This window comes from Pseudoliparis swirei, chromosome 24 (genome assembly GCF_029220125.1).
Source record: "Pseudoliparis swirei isolate HS2019 ecotype Mariana Trench chromosome 24, NWPU_hadal_v1, whole genome shotgun sequence".
In the NCBI taxonomy this organism is placed as follows: domain Eukaryota; kingdom Metazoa; phylum Chordata; class Actinopteri; order Perciformes; family Liparidae; genus Pseudoliparis; species Pseudoliparis swirei.
Window position 1 is genome coordinate 1,110,773 of NC_079411.1, and position 24,857 is coordinate 1,135,629.

The following is a 24,857-nucleotide window of genomic DNA, read 5'->3' on the forward strand; positions in this document are numbered from 1 at the left end:
TACTAGTATACTTTTTCATGATATTCTAATATTTAGAGATAGGATATTTGAGTTTTCTTAAGCTGTAAGCCATAATCAGCAATATTAAAAGAATAAAAGGCTTGCAATATTTCAGTTGATTTGTAATGAATCCAGAATGCATGACATTTTTGTTTTTTAAATTGCATTACAGAAAATAAAGAACTTCATCACAATATTCTAATTTTCTGAGACAGTCCTGTATATACAAATACATATATAAATACATATATATATGTAAATACATATATATACTACTTTAATCTTATATTTTAAATAATAAAATAATATAAAAATATTTTCTTTAGCCCCTGTTTAAAATACATTGGTTTTGATACCATTGTTTGTTTATTATATTTAGATATGGATTAGATTTGGAAGGATATTGTCCATTGTTTAATGGCAGATTTGCTCCAGTTCAGGTTTTTGTCACTTATTGAATTAAAGGGAGCCTGTACCGTGAGAGCAAATGTTTCCTGTATTTTGCTCAATTTATTTATTTAATTTAACAGACTATGAAGATTGAAATACCATAATACTAATGTGTAGGAGGTGACTCTTGTATGAAAGTGGTATATTTTAGTTTTTAAATCTGCATAAAATGTCTTTGACTTTTAAATTGTATTGTTACAGAATGGGAAGAAAAAAATGAAAATTTAAAAGAGGCGGTGAATATTTATTATAGTCTCTGTATGCTTGTTTTGTGTAGAATACAGACCCGAGGAATCTTATGTAAAAGGAGTTGAACTGGGAATACTACAGAGTGGGTGGAGCGGGGTGTGGTTCAGGGAACGGTGTCTGATTGTCATCAGCTGGACTGATTGGTAATCAGATTGGTAATCAGTCCAGCTGATGACGATCTGTGTTGGTTATCTGAGTCTGTCTCCATAAAGGAGCTGGACAGACAGGAGATGAGAGGAGCGTGGAGAGCAGAGATACAGTCTGCTGTCGGAATAAACCTTATTACCGAATATCCCTCTGGCTACTTGTTGCTTATTGGTGCTTTAGGGGGGGAACCTACTCGTGAGGGCTACACACGTGTCACAACCATGTTCCAAAGCTTGTTTCAAGGCCTTGATTTTGGATTCACAAAACATAATTTTTTCTTTTTCTTTATGCAGCCATTTTGATTTTTAAGGATGTTGACCATCTGCTGTCTATGTTCAAGTGTTGACACCTGGAATTCATATAGCTATGCAAACAAATGCTTAGTTATTGTTAATAAACATTTTGTGTTTGAAGAAGTTTGTTTTCTTTAACTGTTGACTTTTCCAAAAAAACGGTGTACATTTTTAATTAATTTAAATGAAGGCAACGTTGCAAAGAATGTTGAGTGTCCTCAAATAATGGGCAGTGAAATTTAGTAACAAAACATTTAAAGTTAAAAGTAAGTTCTCTCAACAAAACATTTTAAGTTAAAAGTAAGTTCTCTCAACAAAACATTTCTCAACAAAAAATGTTAAGTGCTGTTTATGTATGTTTTTAATCTACAAGAACACACAATTTAAAGTTTCTCCAATTTAATATTTTAAGTGTTCTGAACACGAGTAGATGTAACTATCAAATGCAATATTTTAAGTAGTGTTAACTTAAATACATAAGTACGTCTGAATAGTAATGTTACGTTTGACAAACTTAAGATATCACTTTGAGTGAACTTCTTATCATAAATTGACAACACATTAGCCCTTAGTTGAGTGAACTCAAAAAGGCTTTGCAGCTGGTTGCCTCACTTTTTTAAGTTGACTCAATTTTTTTTTGTTAGAGTGAAGGAGTGATGAGGAGAGGTTAGGAGAGGAAAGGAGTGATGAAGAGAGGAGAGGAGAGGAAAGGAGTAACGAGGAGAGGAAAGGAGTGATGAGGAGAGGAGAGGAAAGGAGTGATGAGGAGAGGAGAGGAAAGGAGTGATGAGGAGAGGAAAGGAGTGATGAAGAGAGGAGAGGAGAGGAAAGGAGTGATGAGGAGAGGAGAGGAAAGGAGTGATGAGGAGAGGAAAGGAGTGATGAGGAGAGGAGAGGAAAGGAGTGATGAGGAGAGGAGAGGAAAGGAGTGATGAGGAGAGGTTAGGAGAGGAAAGGAGTGATGAGGAGAGGAGAGAAAAGGAGTGATCAGGAGAGGTTAGGAGAGGAAAGGAGTGATGAGGAGAGATTTATGGAGGAGGCAGGAAATAAGGTCAGATAGGAAGCGAGTGAAGGGAGATAGCGGGATGACAAAAAAAGGAGCCGAGTGATTGAAAGGCCGATAAGGAGGTGGAGGAAGGTGAAAAGGAGGCGAGTGGGGACAGAGGGAGAGGAGATAGGAGATAGGAGAGGAGGAGATAGGAGATAGGAGAGGAGGGAACAGTCTGTTACTTCAGAGCAGCAGGAGGTGCTCTCCAAGCGAGAACTCCTGAAACGCCTACATTACCCACAATGCACCGGGGGTTCAGTCATGAGCGCTATGTTAGCAACACACACACACACATCCTCACACACACACACACACATCCTCACACACACACACACATCCACACACACACATCCTCACACACACACATCCTCACACACACACACATCCTCACACACACACACATCCTCACACACACACATCCTCACACACACATCCTCACACACACACATCCTCACACACACACATCCTCACACACACACATCCTCACACACACACACGCACATCTCTCGGCTTAGATTACGGTTCCCGGACAAGACACGTTGTCATAGTTACGAGGTTCCTCATCAGTGTGTGAGTAACAATGTGTGTGTGTGTGTGTGTGTGTGTGTGTGTGTGTGTGTCTGTATGTGTGTTTGTGTATGTCTGTGTGTGTGTCTCTGTGTGTCCACTGTAATGGTTTCATTGATAAAAAATAATAAAAGCTGATGCATGAAGGGTGAGGCGGCGCCGTCGCTAAATGGGAGTGGCTGGCAGCCGGCCAATCACAGAGAGACGGGACCCTGAGTGACAGCTGGGGAGAGAGAGAGAGAGAAAGAGAAAGGGAGAGAGAGAGAGAGAGAAAGGGAGAGAGAGAGAGAGAGAGAGAGAGAGAGAGAGAGAGAAAGAGAGAGAGAAAGGGAGAGAGAGAGAGAGAAAGAGAGAAAGGGAGAGAGAGAGAAAGGGAGAGAGAGAGAGAAAGGGAGAGAGGGAGAGATAGACAGAGAGAATGCCATCTACAATAAATGATGCAGTCACCCTGGAACCAATCAGGAAGGAGGTTCTGGTTCTCTGGTTCTCTGGTTCTCTGGTTCTCTTGTTCTCTTGTTCTCTGGTTCTCTGGTTCTCTGGTTCTCTTTCTAATATTAATAATAATTGATACTAATAGTCAAGTTTCTTTATTTTAATCGGCTCCTACGCCGCTCGCTCCTCGGAGAGAACCTCCGTGTCCCGGTAGATTTCTGTCATTAAAATAAGAGTTTCGTCTCAGGATGTTTGAGACTTTGTGAAAAGTTAAAGTTGTTTAATGTGCAACGGCCCCGTAGATACAAATAAAAATAAGAAAATAAAAATAAATAATAATAATAATATATGTTTTTAAACAATAAACAATACCAGAAAAAAGAATGAGTAATAAATAATATGAAGGGTAAAAAAAGAAAAAGAAAAAAGACACAAATTAAATGTTGTCATTCATTAATAAGAATAATTAATAAGTCAACAAAATAATGCAAATATAAAAATGTAAATAATAAATACAAAATAATATTAAATATAATATAAATAATGAATAATATAAACGATTTGAAAAAAAGAAAACAAATGAAATGTAGTTATTCATTAATAAGAATAATTAATATGTGAACAAAATAAATATAACACTTATTATTATTATAAATATACTATAAATAATCAATAATATAAATGTCGTTATACATGAATAAGAATAATTAATATGTGAACAAAATAAATAAAACAATTTTTATTGTTGTATTAAAAATAATATATATATATTATGAACAGTGTTGACTTTGTCACGCGTTACTGTAATTCCACTACTTTTAGCGGTAACGAGCATGTAACGAAGTATTTTTTTAACTCAACTAACGCAGTTACAATTACTGAAATGTAAATGAGTTTGTTACTCGTGTTACTCTCTTTTGTGAAAAATGAACACTTGCAGACAAGAAGACAAGCTAGGCTACTTTAGCTGCTTCTGATCCGACATCGCAGGACCTTGGTGGCGCAATGATGTAACGTCTCGGTCGTTATGGACTGATGACACGGAGACGGGACGACGTTATTAATCCTCACTTTATTGGGCATCCACCAACACAGTGTGTTTACATGATGCGGATTTACATGTTACAGACAGCTGCTCCTCTCGGCTCAGCAGCTCCAACGTCAACAACAACGGTTCCCGTCAACCAACCTTAACTCCCGTTTTCCGGCCGGTTAACCCCGCCTCCCCTCTACTCCGCCAATCACAGGCCCGCCCCCTCGACCAGCATGCACGGTGCCACACTGTGATTGACAGCCACTTCACAGGGTCGCTACAATATACACCAACCGAATCAATCAATGAGCATTAAACCACATCACGGCCGACAGCGCGGATAGAATGAGCTTTCTCTCCTGGAAGTATGGACATTACTTTTCGCTCGTCGAAATTAAGGACAAAAATGTAGTGGTGAGTTGTAAATTATGTGCAGGTGCAAAGACCCTATCCACATCTAAGAGACAGTTATTTTGTATAAAGTTAAGTATTAAAAGGGACTTTTGTACTACTGCTTGATTTGAAGGCCTGTTGCCCTGTTGATTGCAATAAATAGGTCTACAACATGTTTATTGTGTTTGACTGTTCAGTACTGTTCATTACATTAAAAAAGCAGACCTAAAAGTAACTTAAAAGTTACTTTCCCTAGGAACTAATTACTTTTGATATACAGTAACTAGTAAAGTAATTAAATTACTTTTAAAAGAATTAACTAGTAACTGTAACTAATTACTAATTTTCAGTAACTTGCCCAACACTGATTATGAATAATATAAATGTAGTTATTCATTAATAAGGATAATTAATACGTGAACATAATAAGAAAAAGATAAATAAACAACCAAGGATACCAAAACGTTAAACTTGAGTCACGTGTCCCTCCAGTATAAGTGATGACGTCGTGATGGTGGTGTGTGTTTGTGTAGCGGTCCTCTACTGACACCCTGTGGTCACGTGGAGAACTGCAGATGAAGCCAGAGGACGATTTATTTACTACAACACAAAGTCACGTTGTTGTTTACATTCTTCTCTTTTACTACCTCATACTCACAGTACAGTGTTTACACTCCACTGGAATCATCGAATAACTTTTAGTTATTTTATATTAATATGAAAAATAAAAATATACAGAGAAATAAAGTTGTATCGTTGGTCAAAAATAAAACTTTATGGGAAGAAAATTCACGAGCCAGCCGGAAGCAACTTGAGTGAAAGCAGTAATTATATTACAACATTACAATATGCATGATTCATACACATAAGGACTACTTTTAGTTTACTTTGATCCTAATACTTTTTTAAAGGATACTGATTATTTTATTTAGTTATTTTTACAGTTTGACACTTGAATAAATCCTTCGAAAGTTAAAAAGGATCAAATAAGTTAATCATGCATCTGGTGAAGTCTGGCCATGAGTAAAAATGTAATAAAAGTAAATGTTTAAGCAAGAAAATAAGTACAATACTATATATATATATATATATATATACTACCGTTCAAAAGTTTGGGATCACCCAGACAATTTCGTGTCTTCCATGAAAATTCACACTTTTATTCATCAAATGAATATAAAATATAGTCAAGACATTGACAAGGTTAGAAATAATGATTAATATTTGAAGTATTAATTTTGTTCTACAAACTTCAAGCTCAAAGGAAGGCCAGTTGTATAGCTTATATCACCAGCATAACTGTTTTCAGCTGTGCTAACATAATTGCACAAGGGTTTTCTAATCAGACATTAGTCTTCTAAGGCGATTAGCAAACACAATGTACCATTAGAACACTGGAGTGATAGTTGATGGAAATGGGCCTCTATACACCTCTGGAGATATTTCATTAGAAACCAGACGTTTCCACCTAGAATAGTCATTTACCACATTAACAATGTATAGAGGGTATTGTTGATTAATGTTATCTTTATTGAAAAAACAGTGCTTTTCTTTGAAAAATAAAGTCATTTCTAAGTGATCCCAAACTTTTGAACGGTAGTGTATAAATATATATATATTAGGGCTGTCAGCGTTAACGCGTTAATCTATGCAATTACTTTGGCCGCGTTAACGCACTAAAATATATATATATATATTTTTAAACCGCGGCAGTACGGTTTGACACTGTTCCCGTTTTTAAAACAATTATTTCTCCGCGAAAATAAGGATCATAAATGAGTTTAACTCGTGGATGAATCAGTCGGGTTTCCTCCTGCTCCTCCTTCCTCCCGTCTCCCCCTCTGATACACAGATACACAGATTAATTAATCGCAATTTCAAAATGTGCGATTAATTAGTTACTTTTTTTAATCTATTGACAGCCCTAATACAGGACTGTCTCAGAAAATTAGAATATTGTGATAAAGTTCTTTATTTTCTGTAATGCAATTAAAAAAACAAAAATGTCATGCATTCTGGATTCATTACAAATCAACTGAAATATTGCAAGCCTTTTATTTTTTTTAATATTGCTGATTATGGTTTACAGCTTAAGAAAACTCTAAAATCCTATCTCATAAAATTTTAATATTTCCTCAGACCAAGTAAAAAAAAAGATTTATAACAGCTGAGTGTTTGTCAAGGCTCAGGAAACCCTTGCAGGTGTTGCGAGTTAATTAGACAATTCAAGTGATTTGTTTAATACCCTACTAGTATACTTTTTCATGATATTCTAATATTTAGAGATAGGATATTTGAGTTTTCTTAAGCTGTAAGCCATAATCAGCAATAAATCAGAATAAAAGGCTTGCAATATTTCAGTTGATTTGTAATGAATCCAGAATGCATGACATTTTTGTTTTTTTAATTGCATTACAGAAAATAAAGAACTTCATCACAATATTCTAATTTTCTGAGACAGTCCTGTATATATATATATATATATATTTGGGGTTCACGTTTCTGTGTGCCTGGTTTTTTCCTGTGTCCATTTCACTTGTTAACAAACTGATGTGAATTTTAATAGTTTTAAAAGATCCGGTTTGAACGTTTTTGGTGGATCTATTCACAAAAAATGACAAATATTCACAATTCTGGTTTAATCTGTGTATTCATCACCTGAAGCGTTTCGTTGAGGCCTTTGTGTCTCCCTAGGGAGCGGGAGGCGGGGTCCGCCATGCGCTTCTACGGTGGCCCGGAAGGGACAAACCAAACACCGGCTCCAGAGAGACCTTTCAGGTTTCAGCGTGGCTCTCTGACGCCTCCGAGCCACACAGAGGTTCACGTTTACCGCCATCTTGAAAAGGGGAGGAGTCTTCTCACCGAGCGCTGTCCCTTTAAGGGGTCAGAGGCTACTGCAGTGGAGGTAACCGACTTGGAACGATGCACAAGTTGGAATTATGGCACGTTTAAACTGTTTTTACTTGTGTGTGTGTGTGTGTGTGTGTGTGTGTGTGTGTGTGTGTGTGTGTGTGTGTGTGTGTGTGTGTGTGTGAGTGTGTGTTTGTGTGCATGTGTGTGCATGGTGCCCATCTGCGTCACAGTGTGTGTCAGCATGACTAATTTGGTCCTGTATCACCTTGCTGTGTCTCTCTCTCTCACACACACACACACACACACACACACACACACACACAGGAGAATAAATCTAAACACACAACACAGATAAAGTGATCCGTTTTCAACCACAAGAGGGCAGCAGAGTCCCACATGTGGACTCCTCACACCGAAGCTTTGGTCCACTGTGTGTGTGTTTGTGTGTACCTGTGTACGAGTGTGTGTGTGTGTGTGTGTGTGTGCGTGTACGAGTGTGTGTGTGTGCGTGTACGAGTGTGTGTGTGTGTGTGGTGAGTCACTGAGCTTTGGGATGAAAGGCAGATGAAGGGTTGGAGCCGTCCTCTGAGCGTAACGACCTCTTTGTGAACGCGTGGTTTCAACGTTTGAAGAATTTAAATCCCCCAAAAAAAGAAAAGTTTAGTTCAGCCAATAAAAAAAGATCCAACCTTCGTTTCCATGACGATTAACGAGATTTCCAACGCGCTCGTCTCATCAATCAAAAGCCCGCCGCCGTCTGGCGAGAACATCCGTTCATATAATACACTTTGGTTTCTTCCAGCTCCGTTGGGATGCTTTATGAACGATGACGTCATCGGGGTCGCAACCCCACGTCGGCCCCGTCGGATTTCGACGGATTCTACTTCTTCGTCTTCTTTTTCTCTTCAAAGAGACGCCAGTCGAACTCATCACACGACAAACCTTTTTAAATTTCACATGCATATAAAGACTAGAGAAAAAAAGTTATATTTTAGGGGTTTCGCATATAAATAAATGTCTCTCCAGCGCCCCCTGGAGGTAGAACGCCTTGTTGCTACCTATAAGAGATTGACTTGACATTTGGCCCTTTCTCTCTCTCTCTTTCTTTCTCTCTCCCTCTCTCTCTCTCTCTCTCTCTCTCCATGGACACAATATAAAGTATGCAATGTTTATCATGCCCCTGATATGAATGGAAATGAGTCGGGTGGCGGTGACGGATCTTGGCGAGAAGTTGTATCTTTGGCGTGAGGACACTGCACAAACGCCTGAGAACGAGGAGGAGGAGGAGGAGGGGCGTGAAGGAAGAGAGAGAGAGGGCGGGAATCTGTGACTGTACTTTCATTAAAAAAAATTTTTTATGGCGTTCATATTACAGACTGTATGTCTATGAATCCATGAAACGCTTTTTAAATCTTTGAAATGGAAAAATCGGGTCAAAGTGGGAAGTTTTAGTCCATTTAACGGTGAAGTATAATAACGGTTGTATAGAAGTCTATGCTTCATGTGTTAAAGCTGCATTCTCTCTCCTGACCACCAGGGGGCGGCTCCTCTGGTTGTATAGAAGTCTATGCTTCATGTGTTTAAGCTGCATTCTCTCTCCTGACCACCAGGGGGCTCCTCTGGTTGTATAGAAGTATATGCTTCATGTGTTAAAGCTGCATTCTCTCTCCTGACCATCAGGGGGCGGCTCCTCTGGTTGTATAGAAGTCTATGCTTCATGTGTTTAAGCTGCATTCTCTCTCCTGACCACCAGGGGTGACTCCTCTGGTTGTATAGAAGTCTATGCTTCATGTGTTGAAGCTGCATTCTCTCTCCTGACCACCAGGGGGCGACTCCTCTGGTTGTATAGAAGTCTATATAGTGACTCTACTTCTCTTGATGTATTCCCTTAGTAAACATTGTAAACATGAGTTTATGTCTCAGTCTCTAGTTTCAAGTCTTCTTCTATACAGCATGATGTCGTCATTTATACTTTATGGTCATTTAGAGTCCATAAAGCAGGGGACGCTTTAGGGGCGGGGCTACAGAGTGATTGTGGTGATCCACATCCAACGCGTCGCCCCCTGCTGGCCATTAGAGAGAATGCAGGTTGTAGCTCCGCCTGGTTTTGAGGTCAGTCTTTCCTCCAGGGTGCTTGTGGAGCGGAGGTCATGTGACCCCTGTGCATCTCCTCTATGCAGAGCGTTGGTTCTCTGGTCGTTTCCTCCTCGGTTCTCTCTGGTTCTTCGTTTTAAGCGCCGCTCGTCCCCGGAGGCCAAATCATCCGTCACGTTGAGCTGTGATGTCATTTGAAACGACATTTCCACGAGAACTGATGTGCCAGCAATTTCCTTGTGTTTGGTAATAACGTCTGTAACTTTAAATGACAAACAAATAAATGAGTTGTATGATTGATTCCTCAATAGAATAAAAGAGCCCCCCCCCCCCCACAAAAGAGCCACTTTCACTCCTCCATACGATGACAAACAGGGAAGTGTCAGATTAATCCTCCTTCCCTCCGACTCTGACTTCTGCCTTTTTTTAGCCTCACGTTTCACTAACCACAGGCACTCTCAGATTACCGTGACCTTGCTCAAAGGTCACGGCACGAACGGAAAAGAAGAAGAAAAAACACATTTACAGTAACCGAACGCCCGGTGGAGGTGAAGAAGAGAAAGAAAGACGAGGGAGAGGAGGAACGACGGGGTGGACTTTAGAGGCTGAAGAAGAAGAAGACGGAGGAGGAGGAGAAGAAGGAGAAGAGGAAGAAGAAGGAGGAGGAGAAGAAGGAGGAGAAGGAGGGGTTACGTGTCCCGTTGTTAACTAATCAAATAAAAGGTTAAACCTATAAAGTTAAATGATTGCATCATAAAATCTTAACGAGGTTCTTGAGTTCTGTTGGTTTTGGCGCCTTTGGACCAGAAGCCTCCCGATTGGTCGGCCGACGGCGAGCATGAAGGTCGTAAACATCTAGCTCCCCACCCCCCCCCCCCTCTTATTGAATTGCTTTAGATCAATTTCTTTTCTTCCTCTTCTTCCTCTTCATCGGAGGGTATCTCTGTGTTCTGAGGCGGCCAGACAGCAGAAGCAGTAAACCAGCTTTCAGTCACAGTTAAGGGGGTTGGGGGGGGGGGGCAGTAAATGGTGTGATCAGCTGGTCTCCATGGAGTACTTTAGAGTCTGGGGGGCCCGACTGAGACCAGGGGCCAGAGTAATGAACCCTTCCAAAGCCATCGGCCATCTTCCCATCCAAGGATCTGCTGCCTGACGGGTGAGTGGGGGTTTAACGTCACATCTGATGAACATCGGACCCCCAGGTCCAGTTCATTCACAGCCAATGGTGAGAAGTTGAAATGACGACTACAACAACGACGTGATTTGAAAGAAAGAAAGAAAGAACAAATCGGCCCCCAGTGGCTGATGGAGGAAGTACTAGAGATCTTTAGAAACCTTTAGAGATATTTATAGATCTTTAGAGACCTGTAGAGATATTTATAGATCTTTAGAGACCTGTAGAGACCTTTAGAGACCTTCAGATACCTTTAGAGACCTTTATATACCTTTAGAGACCTTTAGAGACCTTTAGAGACCTTCAGATACCTTTAGAGACCTTTATATACCTCTAGAGACCTTTATATACCTTCAGATACCTGTAGAGACCTTTAGAGACATGTAGAGACCTTTAGAGACCTTTATATACCTTCAGATACCTTTAGAGACCTTTATATACCTTTATATACCTTCAGAGACCTTTAGAGACCTGTAGAGACCTTTAGAGACCTTCAGATACCTTTAGAGACCTTTAGAGACCTTTATATACCTTCAGATACCTTTAGAGACCTTTAGAGACCTGTAGAGACCTTTAGAGACCTTTAGAGACCTTCAGATACCTTTAGAGACCTTTATATACATTCAGATACCTTTAGAGACCTTTAGAGACCTGTAGAGACGTTTAGAGACCTTCAGATACCTTTAGAGACCTTTATATACCTTCAGATACCTTTAGAGACCTGTAGAGACCTTTAGAGACCTTCAGATACCTTTAGATACCTTTAGAGACCTTTATAGATCTTTAGAGACATTTAGATACATTTAGAGATCTTTAGATACTTGTAGAGACCTTTATAGACCTTTAGAGACCCGTAGATACCTTCAGAGACCTTTAGAGACCTTTATACATCTTTAGAGACCTCTATAGACCTTTAGCTACTTGTAGAGACCTTTATATACCATTAGAGACCATTAGAGACCTTTAGATACTTATAGAGACCTTTATATACCATTAGAGACCTTTAGAGACCTTTAGATACTTGTAGAGACCTTTAGATACCTTTATATACCATTAGAGACCTTTAGAGAGCGTTAGATACCTTTAGATACCTTTAGAGACTTTTAGATACCTTAAGAGATCTTTAGAGATATTTTCCACATCTGTACAATTCAGAACCATCAGAACCCTCCCCCCCCCCCCCCTGTGTCCCCGCAGTAGGAAGGTGGTGTACTCACTCCCACTGTTTCCTCCGGGCCTGCGGCGTGTTGTGCAGCTTGTGGGCCTGGTGGGCCTTGATGACGTCGCGGTGGTCCACCACGCCCCCCCTCCGGCGGACCCGCGGCACCGTGGGGTCGGCGGCGGCGGAGACCAGGGACAAGGAACCCTGGCCGGGCCGGGCCCCGTAGGCTCCGCCTCCTCCGCCGGCGTAGGGCTCGTCTCCGTACCGCTCCACCCGGACGTCGTACACGGCGTGGTAGTAGGTGGGGTTGGGGCCCACGCTGCTGCCGCTGATCGGAGGGGGGGGGCAGCGCAGCGTCCGGTGGACCCCCTGAGAGGAGGAGGTGCAGGAGGAGCCACCCGGGGGCCACCGCACCGTGCCGCCATGGTCCGGGTAGAGGGGGGTCAGCATGGAGCTGGAAGAAGACGAGATGGAGAGAGGGAGGAGAGGGGGGAGAGAGGGATGAGAAGAGAGGGAGGAGAGAGGGATGAGAGAGGGAGGAGAGAGGGATGAGAGAGGGAGGAGAGGGAGAGAGGGATGAGAGAGGGATGAGAGAGGGAGGAGAGAGGGATGAGAGAGGGAGGAGAGAGGGATGAGAGAGGGAGGAGAGAGGGAGGAGAGAGGGATGAGAGAGGGAGGAGAGAGGGATGAGAGAGGAGAGAGGGATGAGAGAGGAGAGAGAGGGAGGAGGAGAGAGGAGGAGAGAGGGAGAGGAGAGGAGAGGATGGAGGAGAGAGGAGGAGAGAGGAGGAGAGGGATGAGAGAGGGAGGAGAGAGGGAGGAGAGAGGGAGGAGAGAGGGAGGAGAGAGGGATGAGAGAGGGAGGAGAGAGGGAGGAGAGAGGGATGAGAAGAGAGGGAGGAGAGAGGGAGGAGAGAGGAGAGAGGGATGAGAGAGGGAGGAGAGAGGATGGAGAGGAGAGAGGGAGAGAGGAGGAGAGGGAGGAGAGAGGATGAGAGAGGAGAGAGAAGGGAGAGAGGGATGAGAGGGAGGAGAGAGGGATGAGAGAGAGGAGAGAGAGGAGGAGAGGGATGAGAGAGGGGAGAGAGAGGAGGAGAGAGGGATGAGAGGGATGAGAGAGGAGAGGAGAGGGATGAGAGAGGGATGAGAGGATGAGAGAGGAGAGAGAGATGAGAGAGGAGAGAGGATGAGAGAGAAGAGAGGAGAGGAGGAGGAGGAGAGGGAGGAGAGAGGGATGAGAGATGGAGGAGAGAGGGAGGAGAGAGGGATGAGAGAGGAGGAGAGAGGATGAGAGAGGAGGAGAGGAGAGAGGAGGGAGGAGAGAGGAGAGAGAGGATGAGGAGAGGAGGAGAGGGATGAGAGAGATGGAGGAGAGGGATGAGAGAAGAGAGGGTGGAGGATGAAGGATGGATGGTGGAGGAAAGGAGGAGGATAGTGTGGAGGGTGGAGGATGGAGGGTGGAGGGTGAGAGGATGGAGGGTGGAGGGTGGATGATGGAGGGTGGAGGATGGAGGTGAGAGGATGGAGGGTGGAGGATGGAGGGTGGAGGATGGAGGTGGAGGATGGAGGGTGGAGGGTGGATGATGGAGGGTGGAGGGTGGAGGATGGAGGGTGGAGGGTGGAGGGTGGATGATGGAGGATGGAGGATGGAGGATGGAGGATGGAGGGTGGATGATGGATTGTGGAGGGTGGAGGATGGAGGGTGGAGGGTGGAGGATGGAGGGTGGAGGATGGATGATGGATTGTGGAGGGTGGAGGATGGAGGGTGGAGGATGGAGGGTGGAGGGAGGATGGAGGGTGGAGGATGGAGGATGGAGGGTGGAGGATGGAGGATGGAGGGTGGAGGATGGAGGGTGGAGGATGGAGGGTGGAGGGTGGAGGATGGAGGGTGGAGGATGGAGGATGGATTGTGGAGGGTGGAGGATGGAGGGTGGAGGGTGGATGATGGAGGATGGAGGATGGAGGGTGGAGGATGGAGGGTGGAGGATGGAGGATGGATTGTGGAGGATGGAGGATGGATGGTGGAGGATGGATGATGGAGGGTGGAGGGTGGAGGGTGGAGGATGGATGGTGGAGGATGGAGGGTGGATGATGGAGGGTGGAGGTGAGAGGATGGAGGGTGGAGGATGGAGGGTGGAGGGTGGAGGATGGAGGGTGGAGGATGGAGGATGGAGGGTGGATGATGGAGGGTGGAGGATGGAGGGTGGAGGGTGGAGGATGGAGGGTGGAGGATGGAGGGTGGAGGGTGAGAGGATGGAGGGTGGAGGATGGAGGATGGAGGGTGGAAGATGGAGGGTGGAGGATGGAGGGTGGAGGGTGGAGGGTAAACTCTCTCATTAAACACCTGCATGGAGTAACGACACTAACCAGCTTTTCATTTTTTCACAGCTCCATCTGTGTTCTTCACAGATAGAAACAAAAATAAATAACATACTGTGTGTGTGTGTGTGTGTGTTTGTGTGTGTGTGTGTGTGTGTGTGTGTGTGTGCAAGTGCATGTGTGTGTGCGTGTGTGTGAGTGTGTGTGTTTGTGTGAAGGTGTGTGTGAGTGTGTGTGTGTGTGTGTGCGTGTGCGTGAGTGTGTGTGTGTGTGAAGGTGTGTGTGTGTGTGTGTGTGTGTGAAGGTGTGTGTGTATGTGTAGTGTGTGTGTGTGTGTGAAGGTGTGTGTGTGTGTGTGTGTGTGTGTGTCAGGTGTGTGCTTACTGGTAGTATTCGTGGTCGCAGCAGAGAACACAAACTCAGGACCGCTCATGACACGCAGGAGGAAGGGCAAACAGACACACACACACACACACACACACACACACACACTACACATACACACACACGTAAAGAGGGGGGGGGGTGGACTGATAAAGAGGAGGGTGGAAGAGGAAGATGATAATGGAGGACATAAATATATTTATATTTATATATAAAGGGGATAACGCAAAAAGCCAAATAAAAAACTCAAAGGCACAAACGTATGATGGAGAGAGAGGAGAGAGAGCGAGGAGAGAGAGAGGGAGAGAGAGGAGAGAGAGGAGAGAGAGGAGAGGAGAGAGGAGAGAGAGGGAGAGAGAGAGAGAGAGAGAGAGGAGAGAGAGAGGAGAGAGAGGAGAGAGAGGGAGAGAGAGAGAGGAGAGAGAGAGAGAGAGGGAGAGAGAGGAGAGAGAGGAGAGAGAGAGGAGAGAGCGCTTTCATATCGTGGAGGTCTGGATCGTGGTCCATGTCTATACTAACTATCCTGTACCTCTACAGTAAGGTAACTCTACATCCTGTACCTCTACAGTAAGATAACTCTACATCATGTACCTCTACAGTAAGGTAACTCTACATCCTGTACCTCTACAGTAAGGTAACTCTACATCCTGTATCTCTACAGTAAGGTAACTCTACATCCCGTATCTCTACAGTAAGGTAACTCTACATCCTGTATCTCTACAGTAAGGTAACTCTACATCCCGTATCTCTAGAGTAAGGTAACTCTACATCCTGTATCTCTACAGTAAGGTAACTCTACATCCTGTACCTCTACAGTACGGTAACTCTACATCATGTACCTCTACAGTAAGGTAACTCTACATCCTGTACCTCTACAGTAAGATAACTCTACATCATGTACCTCTACAGTAAGGTAACTCTACATCCTGTACCTCTACAGTAAGATAACTCTACATCATGTACCTCTACAGTAAGGTAACTCTACATCCCGTATCTCTACAGTAAGGTAACTCTACATCCTGTACCTCTACAGTAAGATAACTCTACATCATGTACCTCTACAGTAAGGTAACTCTACATCCCGTATCTCTACAGTAAGGTAACTCTACATCCTGTACCTCTACAGTAAGGTAACTCTACATCCCGTATCTCTACAGTAAGGTAACTCTACATCCTGTACCTCTACAGTACGGTAACTCTACATCCTGTACCTCTACAGTACGGTAACTCTACATCCTGTATCTCTACAGTAAGGTAACTCTACATCCTGTACCTCTACAGTAAGGTAACTCTACATCCTGTACCTCTACAGTACGGTAACTCTACATCCCGTATCTCTACAGTAAGGTAACTCTACATCCTGTACCTCTACAGTAAGGTAACTCTACATCCTGTATCTCTACAGTAAGGTAACTCTACATCCTGTACCTCTACAGTAAGGTAACTCTACATCATGTACCTCTACAGTAAGGTAACTCTACATCCTGTACCTCTACAGTAAGGTAACTCTACATCCCGTATCTCTACAGTAAGGTAACTCTACATCCTGTACCTCTACAGTAAGGTAACTCTACATCCCGTATCTCTACAGTAAGGTAACTCTACATCCCGTATCTCTACAGTAAGGTAACTCTACTTGTGAAAATGGGCTGAACAAATAAAGTGAATTGAAAGTGTCTGAGGGACAGAGGAGACGCTCGGCCTCAGAGTCACAGCAACACGACTTCTGATGGGAGGTCAAAGAAGAGAATCCCAGAGGCCTTTCTCCGCCCTTGAGGAGCCACCGGGGGCCCCGACCTCTCTAGATCTACGGTGAATAAAACCCTCTCCATCAACACCAGAGAGCTCTGCTGAGGAGCTCGACGCCTGAACGCACCTTCACGGCGGGTCTTCAGCTCGACGCCTGAACGCACCTTCACGGCGGGTCTTCAGCTCGACGCCTGAACGCACCTTCACGGCGGGTCTTCAGCTCGACGCCTGAACGCACCTTCACGGCGTGTCTTCAACTCGACGCCTGAACGCACCTTCACAGCGTATCTTCAGGTCGACGCCTGAACGCACCTTCACGGCGTGTCTTCAGCTCGACGCCTGAACGCACCTTCACGCCGTGTCTTCAGCTCGACGCCTGAACGCACCTTCACGCCGTGTCTTCAGCTCGATGCCTGAACGCACCTTCACGGCGTGTCTTCAGCTCGACGCCTGAACGCACCTTCACGGCGGGTCTTCAGCTCGACGCCTGAACGCACCTTCACACCGTGTCTTCAGCTCGACGCCTGAACGCACCTTCACGGCGTGTCTTCAGCTCGACGCCTGAACGCACCTTCACGGCGTGTCTTCAGCTCGACGCCTGAACGCACCTTCACGGCGGGTCTTCAGCTCGACGCCTGAACGCACCTTCACGCCGTGTCTTCAGCTCGACGCCTGAACGCACCTTCACGGCGTGTCTTGGCTCTCGGCGTGATTTGGCTCTCGACGGAGGCGGTCGCACTTTTCTCCCCATGACCTTCCCTCGCTGCTTGGCTCTCTCGTCATGTCTTGTCTGTCTCTATACTTGTGAGACTCTCTCTTGAACGCATCGCTCTTAAAACCATGGGCGTAATCAACTGGTCCTTAACGCAACTGACACCATCTTCTCGAGAAGCCCGGGTTCGGGGAACCTGCCTGTCCTGCTGGGACGAATGTTGCTGGATACACTCTTGTGCCTAGCACCACTCTCCGTGGAGGACGAAGACATCTACATATTCGGAACTTTGATTACAGGATTTCTGCTGTTTGATTTGGCGCTGCCCTGGCTTATCGGAAAATTAAGGAAACGGTGAGCGTTAAGTAGCCCCTAAGGCTGCCCGACATGCGATTTGAAATCCTATTGGCAAACGGGAGGAAATTGGAGGAATAGTGGGTGCGAAAAACTGAATTGCAGCTACTGGAAGACCAAACAATCCCAATCTTATCTGCTTTGGCCCAAGGCCGTGACTGGAATAACAACTCCCGAAGATCACTGAGACTCTCTCATTCCCATTCCCTTCCCCCTATCCACAGACACCTGTGGTTGTTTTCTCCCCAGGCCCCTTCAAGGCCATCTCCATGGCAACGACCATCTTGTGGACTGAGAACTTTGTCTGTTGTGGACTGGGGGAGGACGATACACCGGGCCATTCACACACGAACTTAACAAACTGAAATGCACTCACTACCCCCATCCCACGCCTTCGCCTCTTTGCCCCAGGTGACAGGACGGGTCTGGTCCCGCGCGCCGTGGCGGCGGACCGGCTGGCTGCTTGTCGGTGCTGGTTACCTTCTGCCCCAATGACGGGCTATCGCCCAGTCTTTGGATTACCTCCCCTCCCCCCCTTCCTACTCGTTGCAAGTCATGTCTAAGATGTATGTGCTTATGTGCAATGGTGTTTTCTGTTTCTCCTAACAGGGCATAGTCGGGGTAGCTTTTTCTTTTTTCTCTCTCTTCCTGTTATGCTGTCATCTTTCATCCACCCTTTCCTAGATGGCGCCCGGACGGGCGCCAGCTGGTGGTGTCGCAGTGATTCTTGCACCTTCCGCCAAAAAAAGTTCCTCGTTTGTTTGTGTTTTTAATATGAACATTCTTTGGCAATAAACATGTTTCTGATTCTGATTCTGATTCTGATTCTTCAGCTCGACGCCTGAACGCACCTTCACGGCGTATCTTCAGCTCGACGCCTGAACGCACCTTCACGGCGTGTCTTCAGCTCGACGCCTGAACGCACCTTCATGCCGTGTCTTCAGCTCGATGCCTGAACGCACCTTCACGGCGGGTCTTCAGCTCGACGCCTGAACGCACCTTCACGCCGTGTCTTCAGCTCGACGCCTGAACGCACCTTCACGGCGGGTCTTCAGCTCGACGCCTGAACGCACCTTCACGGCGGGTCTTCAGCTCGACGCCTGAACGCACCTTCACGGCGGGTCTTCAGCTCGACGCCTGAACGCACCTTCACGGCGGGTCTTCAGCTCGACGCCTGAACGCACCTTCACGCCGTGTCTTCAGCTCGACGCCTGAACGCACCTTCACGGCGGGTCTTCAGCTCGACGCCTGAACGCACCTTCACGGCGGGTCTTCAGCTCGACGCCTGAACGCACCTTCACGGCGTGTCTTCAGCTCGACGCCTGAACGCACCTTCACGGCGTGTCTTCAGCTCGACGCCTGAACGCACCTTCACGGCGGGTCTTCAGCTCGACGCCTGAACGCACCTTCACGGCGGGTCTTCAGCTCGACGCCTGAACGCACCTTCACGGCGGGTCTTCAGCTCGACGCCACGCCGTTCACAGGGTGTAAGAAACAAGAAGACCGAGGCCGACGAACAACAAATGAGATAATAAATAATAAATGAATGAAAATATGGCAGATGGAATGAAGTGGGATGCATAAAGTTCTAAAAACAACTCTTCTTTTATATTCAGAGAAGGCAACAACACTCACACTGTGTTTGTGAATCCTGAAAACAGATCCCAGACCAGTAATACAGAACTGACGGTGCCGAGGCTCCTGCCACACGTTGTCACGCGTCGTCGTGAGACGCCAAGTGGTGTAGAAGGCAATTGCCTTTTTCTTCTTGGATTTGTCCCTCCTCTCTTACCGTAGTTATTTCCCGTTTCACGTTTCTCCTGAAGCTCATTCTGCAGCTACGTTTCACCTTTCCTGCTTCATAGCCTCTGAAGTTCTACGTCTATCAGTATCTCTGGATGTAACATGTGAATATCTGCTGTCTGTGTCGTTGCTGTTATAATATAATATTGTGCTGTAGCAGTAGATGCTAATTAGCGTCTAGCTAATCGCAATTAGCTTGATGCTAGATTAGCATTTGTCATGTTAGGGTGAGCTTGGACTCTGAAGTCGTCAGGAGGTTCATGTTGATGGATAGCTTGATAGCTTTTTGTTGATCATAGTGTTGTTTATGTACAGTTTGTGAAGTTATGTCATGTTACGTCTCCACAGTTTTACAATATCAAAGATTTATACTAAAGACCCTAAATTCAACTCCGGATTCCTGAGTCTTCATTTCATGGATCTGCTGTTAGCTATCTGCTAAGCTAACTTAAATAAGCAAGAGCAGAATACCGATGCTTTAACGATAGATGAGATAATGAACTACGATGCAGAGTTAATGTCGGTTTTGGTTGTTTCCATCAGATAAGAGCGAGAGAACAATACAACAGCGAGTCGTTATCTCTCTGCTGGTGGTGCACGATGCTGACTCAGAGGACTGACGACAGCCGCGCGGCGGGACCGCCGGAGGAACTTTTAAGACGATTAGCGGACACGAACCATTGAAGACAGCCTGACTTTGACTTTCCACGGGGGTTTTCCTCACATCATCACAAATAAATGTCTCTTCCTTTTAGAACAGGGAGAGAAACGTTGAAGAAACTGCCAAGTCAGTGAATACATGTGTCGCTGCGAGCTAATTAAGAGAGAACCACCAGAGTGGAGCCGATGCTTCATGTGTTAGAGATGCATTCTCTCTCCTGGCCACCAGGGGGCGACTCCTCTGGTTGTATAGAAGTCTATGCTTCATGTGTTAAAGCTGCATTCTCTCTCCTGGCCACCAGGGGGCGACTCCTCTGGTTGTATAGAAGTCTATGCTTCATGTGTTAAAGCTGCATTCTCTCTCCTGGCCACCAGGGGGCGACTCCTCTGGTTGTATAGAAGTCTATGCTTCATGTGTTAAAGCTGCATTCTCTCTCCTGACCACCAGGGGGCGACTCCTCTGGTTGTATAGAAGTCTCTGATTCGTGTGTTAAAGCTGCATTCTCTATCCTGACCACCAGGGGGCGACTCCTCTGGTTGTATAGAAGTCTCTGATTCGTGTGTTAAAGCTGCATTCTCTCTCCTGACCACCAGGGGGCGACTCCTCTGGTTGTATAGAAGTCTCTGCTTCATGCGTTAGAGCTGCATTCTCTCTCCTGGCCACCAGGGGGTGACTCCTCTGGTTGTATAGAAGTCTATGCTTCATGTGTTAGAGCTGCATTCTCTCTCCTGACCACCAGGGGGTGACTCTTCTGGTTGTATAGAAGTCTCTGCTTCATGTGTTAAAGCTGCATTCTCTCTCCTGACCACCAGGGGGCGACTCCTCTGGTTGTATAGAAGTCTCTGCTTCATGTGTTAAAGCTGCATTCTCTCTCCTGACCACCAGGGGTCTACTCCTCTGGTTGTATAGAAGTCTCTGCTTCATGTGTTAGAGCTGCATTCTCTCTCCTGACCACCAGAGGGCGACTCCTCTGGTTGTATAGAAGTCTCTGCTTCATGTGTTAAAGCTGCATTCTCTCTCCTGACCACCAGGGGGCTCCTCTGGTTGTATAGAAGTCTCTATCGTGACTCTACTTCTCTCTTGATGTATTCCCTCAGTAAACATTGTAAACATGAGTTTATGTCTCAGTCTCGAGTTTCAAGTCTTCTTCTATACATCATGATGTCATCATTTATACTTTATGGTCATTTAGAGTCCATAAAGCAGGGGACGCTTTAGGGGCGGGGCTACAGGGTGATTGTGGTGATCCACATCCAACGCGTCGCCCCCTGCTGGCCATTAGAGAGAATGCAGGTTGTAGCTCCGCCTGGTTTTGAGGTCAGTCTTTATGGTCATTTAGAGTCAGACCATAAATAGACGCTTTAGGGCTCAACAGATGTACGAGTCAGAACTCGTGTTTCTCATGTCGGTCTCTTCTCTCAGATTCACCAACACACCAAAACCGACTGAAACTGAAAAGAATAAGCGTGGTGGGAAAAGAGGGCAGAGCCGAATGCAGCGACGTCAGCTCAACCTCTCGTGAACCAGACGCCGCCGGTGCAACCCTGTCCTCCGCCGTCAGCGCCGTCAGCACCGTCAGCTTCACCACGAAACTGTGACCAGGACGAAGGCTTTGAACACGAGGTTGAGTGAGAGGACATCGGACGTCCTCTCTGGTATCGAGGAACGTTCTCAAAGTCTCAAGTCTCTCAACTGGATGATGGAGCGGTAACCTTCACTGTACATAGTACTACCTTCAGTGCCTTTCTTTACTGTACATAGTACTACCTTCAGTGCCTTTCTTCACTGTACATAGTACTACCTTCAGTGCCTTTCTTCACTGTACATAGTACTACCTTCAGTACCTTTCTTTACTGTACATAGTACTACCTTCAGTACCTTTCTTCACTGTACATAGTACTACCTTCAGTGCCTTTCTTCACTGTACATAGTACTACCTTCAGTGCCTTTCTTTACTATACATAGTACTACCTTCAGTACCTTTCTTTACTATACATAGTACTACCTTCAGTGCCTTTCTTTACTATACATAGTACTACCTTCAGTGCCTTTCTTTACTGTACATAGTACTACCTTCAGTACCTTTCTTTACTATACATAGTACTACCTTCAGTACCTTTCTTTACTATACATAGTACTACCTTCAGTGCCTTTCTTTACTATACATAGTACTACCTTCAGTGCCTTTCTTTACTGTACATAGTACTACCTTCAGTGCCTTTCTTCACTGTACATAGTACTACCTTCAGTACCTTTCTTTACTGTACATAGTACTACCTTCAGTACCTTTCTTCACTGTACATAGTACTACCTTCAGTGCCTTTCTTTACTGTACATAGTACTACCTTCAGTACCTTTCTTCACTGTACATAGTACTACCTTCAGTGCCTTTCTTCACTGTACATAGTACTACCTTCAGTACCTTTCTTTACTGTACATAGTACTACCTTCAGTGCCTTTCTTTACTGTACATAGTACTACCTTCAGTGCCTTTCTTTACTGTACATAGTACTACCTTCAGTACCTTTCTTCACTGTACATAGTACTACCTTCAGTACCTTTCTTTACTGTACATAGTACTACCTTCAGTGCCTTTCTTTACTGTACATAGTACTACCTTCAGTGCCTTTCTTTACTGTACATAGTACTACCTTCAGTACCTTTCTTTACTGTACATAGTACTACCTTCAGTACCTTTCTTTACGATACATAGTACTACCTTCAGTACCTTTCTTTACTGTACATAGTACTACCTTCAGTACCTTTCTTGTACTGTACGTATTACTACCTTCTGTACCTTTCTTGTTCTTCTACATATTACTACCTTCTGTATCGTGTTTTCTTTTACATTTTGTATTTTGCCTTTCTTATTATCTCTAAACTGTTGACCCGGAGAGCCCAGAACGAGATCTCAATGGGTCTAGACTTTTGGTCTCGGCACAATTGGCAAATAAACCTTGAAACTTGAAACTTAACGAAATGTTCGGTGTGTCTGAAAGAGGCTAAAGAGTTCAGGCAGAGCAACGATTTCACATCGTCTGAAGATAATTTAAAGATACAAACAGTCAGTGCGGTTACATGCAATCGAATTATTGGCTTAGTCGGACTGAAATCGAATTATCCGTTTCATGTAAACACCTTAGTCGGACTATGTGCGGTCCGACTTCGGTCCGATTAACACCCCTGGATAGCTCGGTCCGATCCAGTTGATAATTCGACTCTCGCGGCATGTAACTCTGAATTCGATTCGCAACTGGACTTTGCGTCTTTGCGCATGCTCGAGATCCCTCCGCCCTCCTCCCTCCCTCCCATGTCGTGACCCGGAAGTCGAAAGAGACGATAAATTAAATTCTCCGTGTACCTTCGGCGACGGCGTCTTCTCTCCGTTATCAACTCAGCCAATAGCGCCATTTGCATTCGCTGTACTCCTATTAACACCATGGAAGAATAGTAGAGAGATGTAGCTTCGCCTCGCTCTCTGTTCGCCATCTTTCTCGAAATGTTGTTGTTGGTGGTGGTGAAGAGGTCAAGCGGAAATGGCTGTATCACCATGAGTTGTAATGAAAACAGCGCCACCTATCGTATCGGATGTGACATGCTTTCGGCCAATGATTCGAATTACTCACTGCCATGTATATTGGGATAAGAGCAGATCCCCCAAAAGATAGCATAGTCCGACTAAAGCAAGATTCGAATTATACCATCATGTAAACGCACTGAGTGAGTCAGTCACTCACATTATGCAAACAGACCAGGCAGCAGAGAGAAAACACAGCTTCTGGTCTCCCGAAGTTCCGACTGACCTCTTTCTGCCTGTCAACGCCCCCCCCCCCAAAACAATCTGACCTCTCAGGTCACAGCTCTGTGACCGCGGCATCCGTCAGGAAGCAGGTGAATGAAACAACCCACACGGTCTCCCCGCTAACATGTGATGCTGATACGAGATTATCTGGGTGACGCCAACACGGGAATATAGTTTTAAATCTTTTTTTGGAGCGGGTCCGACTGCAAGGTGATAGTCACGATGGACTCTTTTATCCACCGACGAACGTTTTCCCGGAATATGAAGTCTTGTGCTCGTCTGATTGAAGACGTGAAGATATACGGGACCACTCTGTGAGAGGGAACAGTTAATTGTTGGTTGATGATATATTCGTCCTCCTCGCCAAGGGGGAATGACATCACATGCAGGACTCTGGACGCTTGCCATCGTTGTTGGAGTTTAAATCACCTCCAGCTTTAACATTCCTTAAACAAAGCACGTAGCACACCTGAGATAACCTCCTGATGGTGTGTCCAACATAAACTCATAAGAAGGTTCTTATCTTCTGAAAAATTATTTTCAAAATGAAGTTCCATCTACACAGGAAACAACTTTCTTAGTTTTAGGCTAAAACTACTTTATTTTGAATTGGTTTGAATAACTAGAAAATGTATATTAAGTAAAACAATATTAATGTTGACTTTTACTTGTAGTTTCACGCGGAGGTGGCAACCTGGCTGTGCAGCACAGATTTTTTTTCCCAATGCATCTGAGCAGATCAGCATGACGTAGCCATCTGGGCGAGGCTGCAACTTCCAGTTCGGCCGAGTGAGAATTAAAACCTGCATTCTCTCTAGTGACAAGCAGTTGGCACCATTTTTTGTTGTATAGAAGTCAATGCTTTATGTGTTAGAGCTGCATTCTCTCTCCTGACCACCAGGGGGCAAATCCTCTGGTTGTATAGAAGTCTATATAGTGACTCTACTTCTCTTGATGTATTCCCTCAGTAAACATTGTAAACATGAGTTTATGTCTCAGTCTCTAGTTTCAAGTCTTCTTCTATACAGCATGATGTCATCATTTATACTTTATGGTCATTTAGAGTCCATAAAGCAGGAGGCGCTTTAGGGGCGGAGCTCCAGGTGATTTCAAATATGATAACTTCTGATCATTGGTTATGGTAAAACAACATGGCAACGGCAACATCATTGAACTCC

General features: G+C 44.9%; 1 protein-coding gene across 1 annotated transcript in view; it reads right to left on the reverse strand.

Moving 5' to 3' along the window:
• cacna1ab (calcium channel, voltage-dependent, P/Q type, alpha 1A subunit, b) overlaps window positions 1-24,857 on the reverse strand; it is a 145,348-nt gene that overhangs the window by 111,675 nt on the left and 8,816 nt on the right. The window contains 1 exon segment of the mRNA XM_056410306.1: window positions 11,951-12,349. Within this exon segment, the coding sequence (XP_056266281.1) occupies window positions 11,951-12,345 (395 nt within the window). The 5' untranslated portion in view covers window positions 12,346-12,349.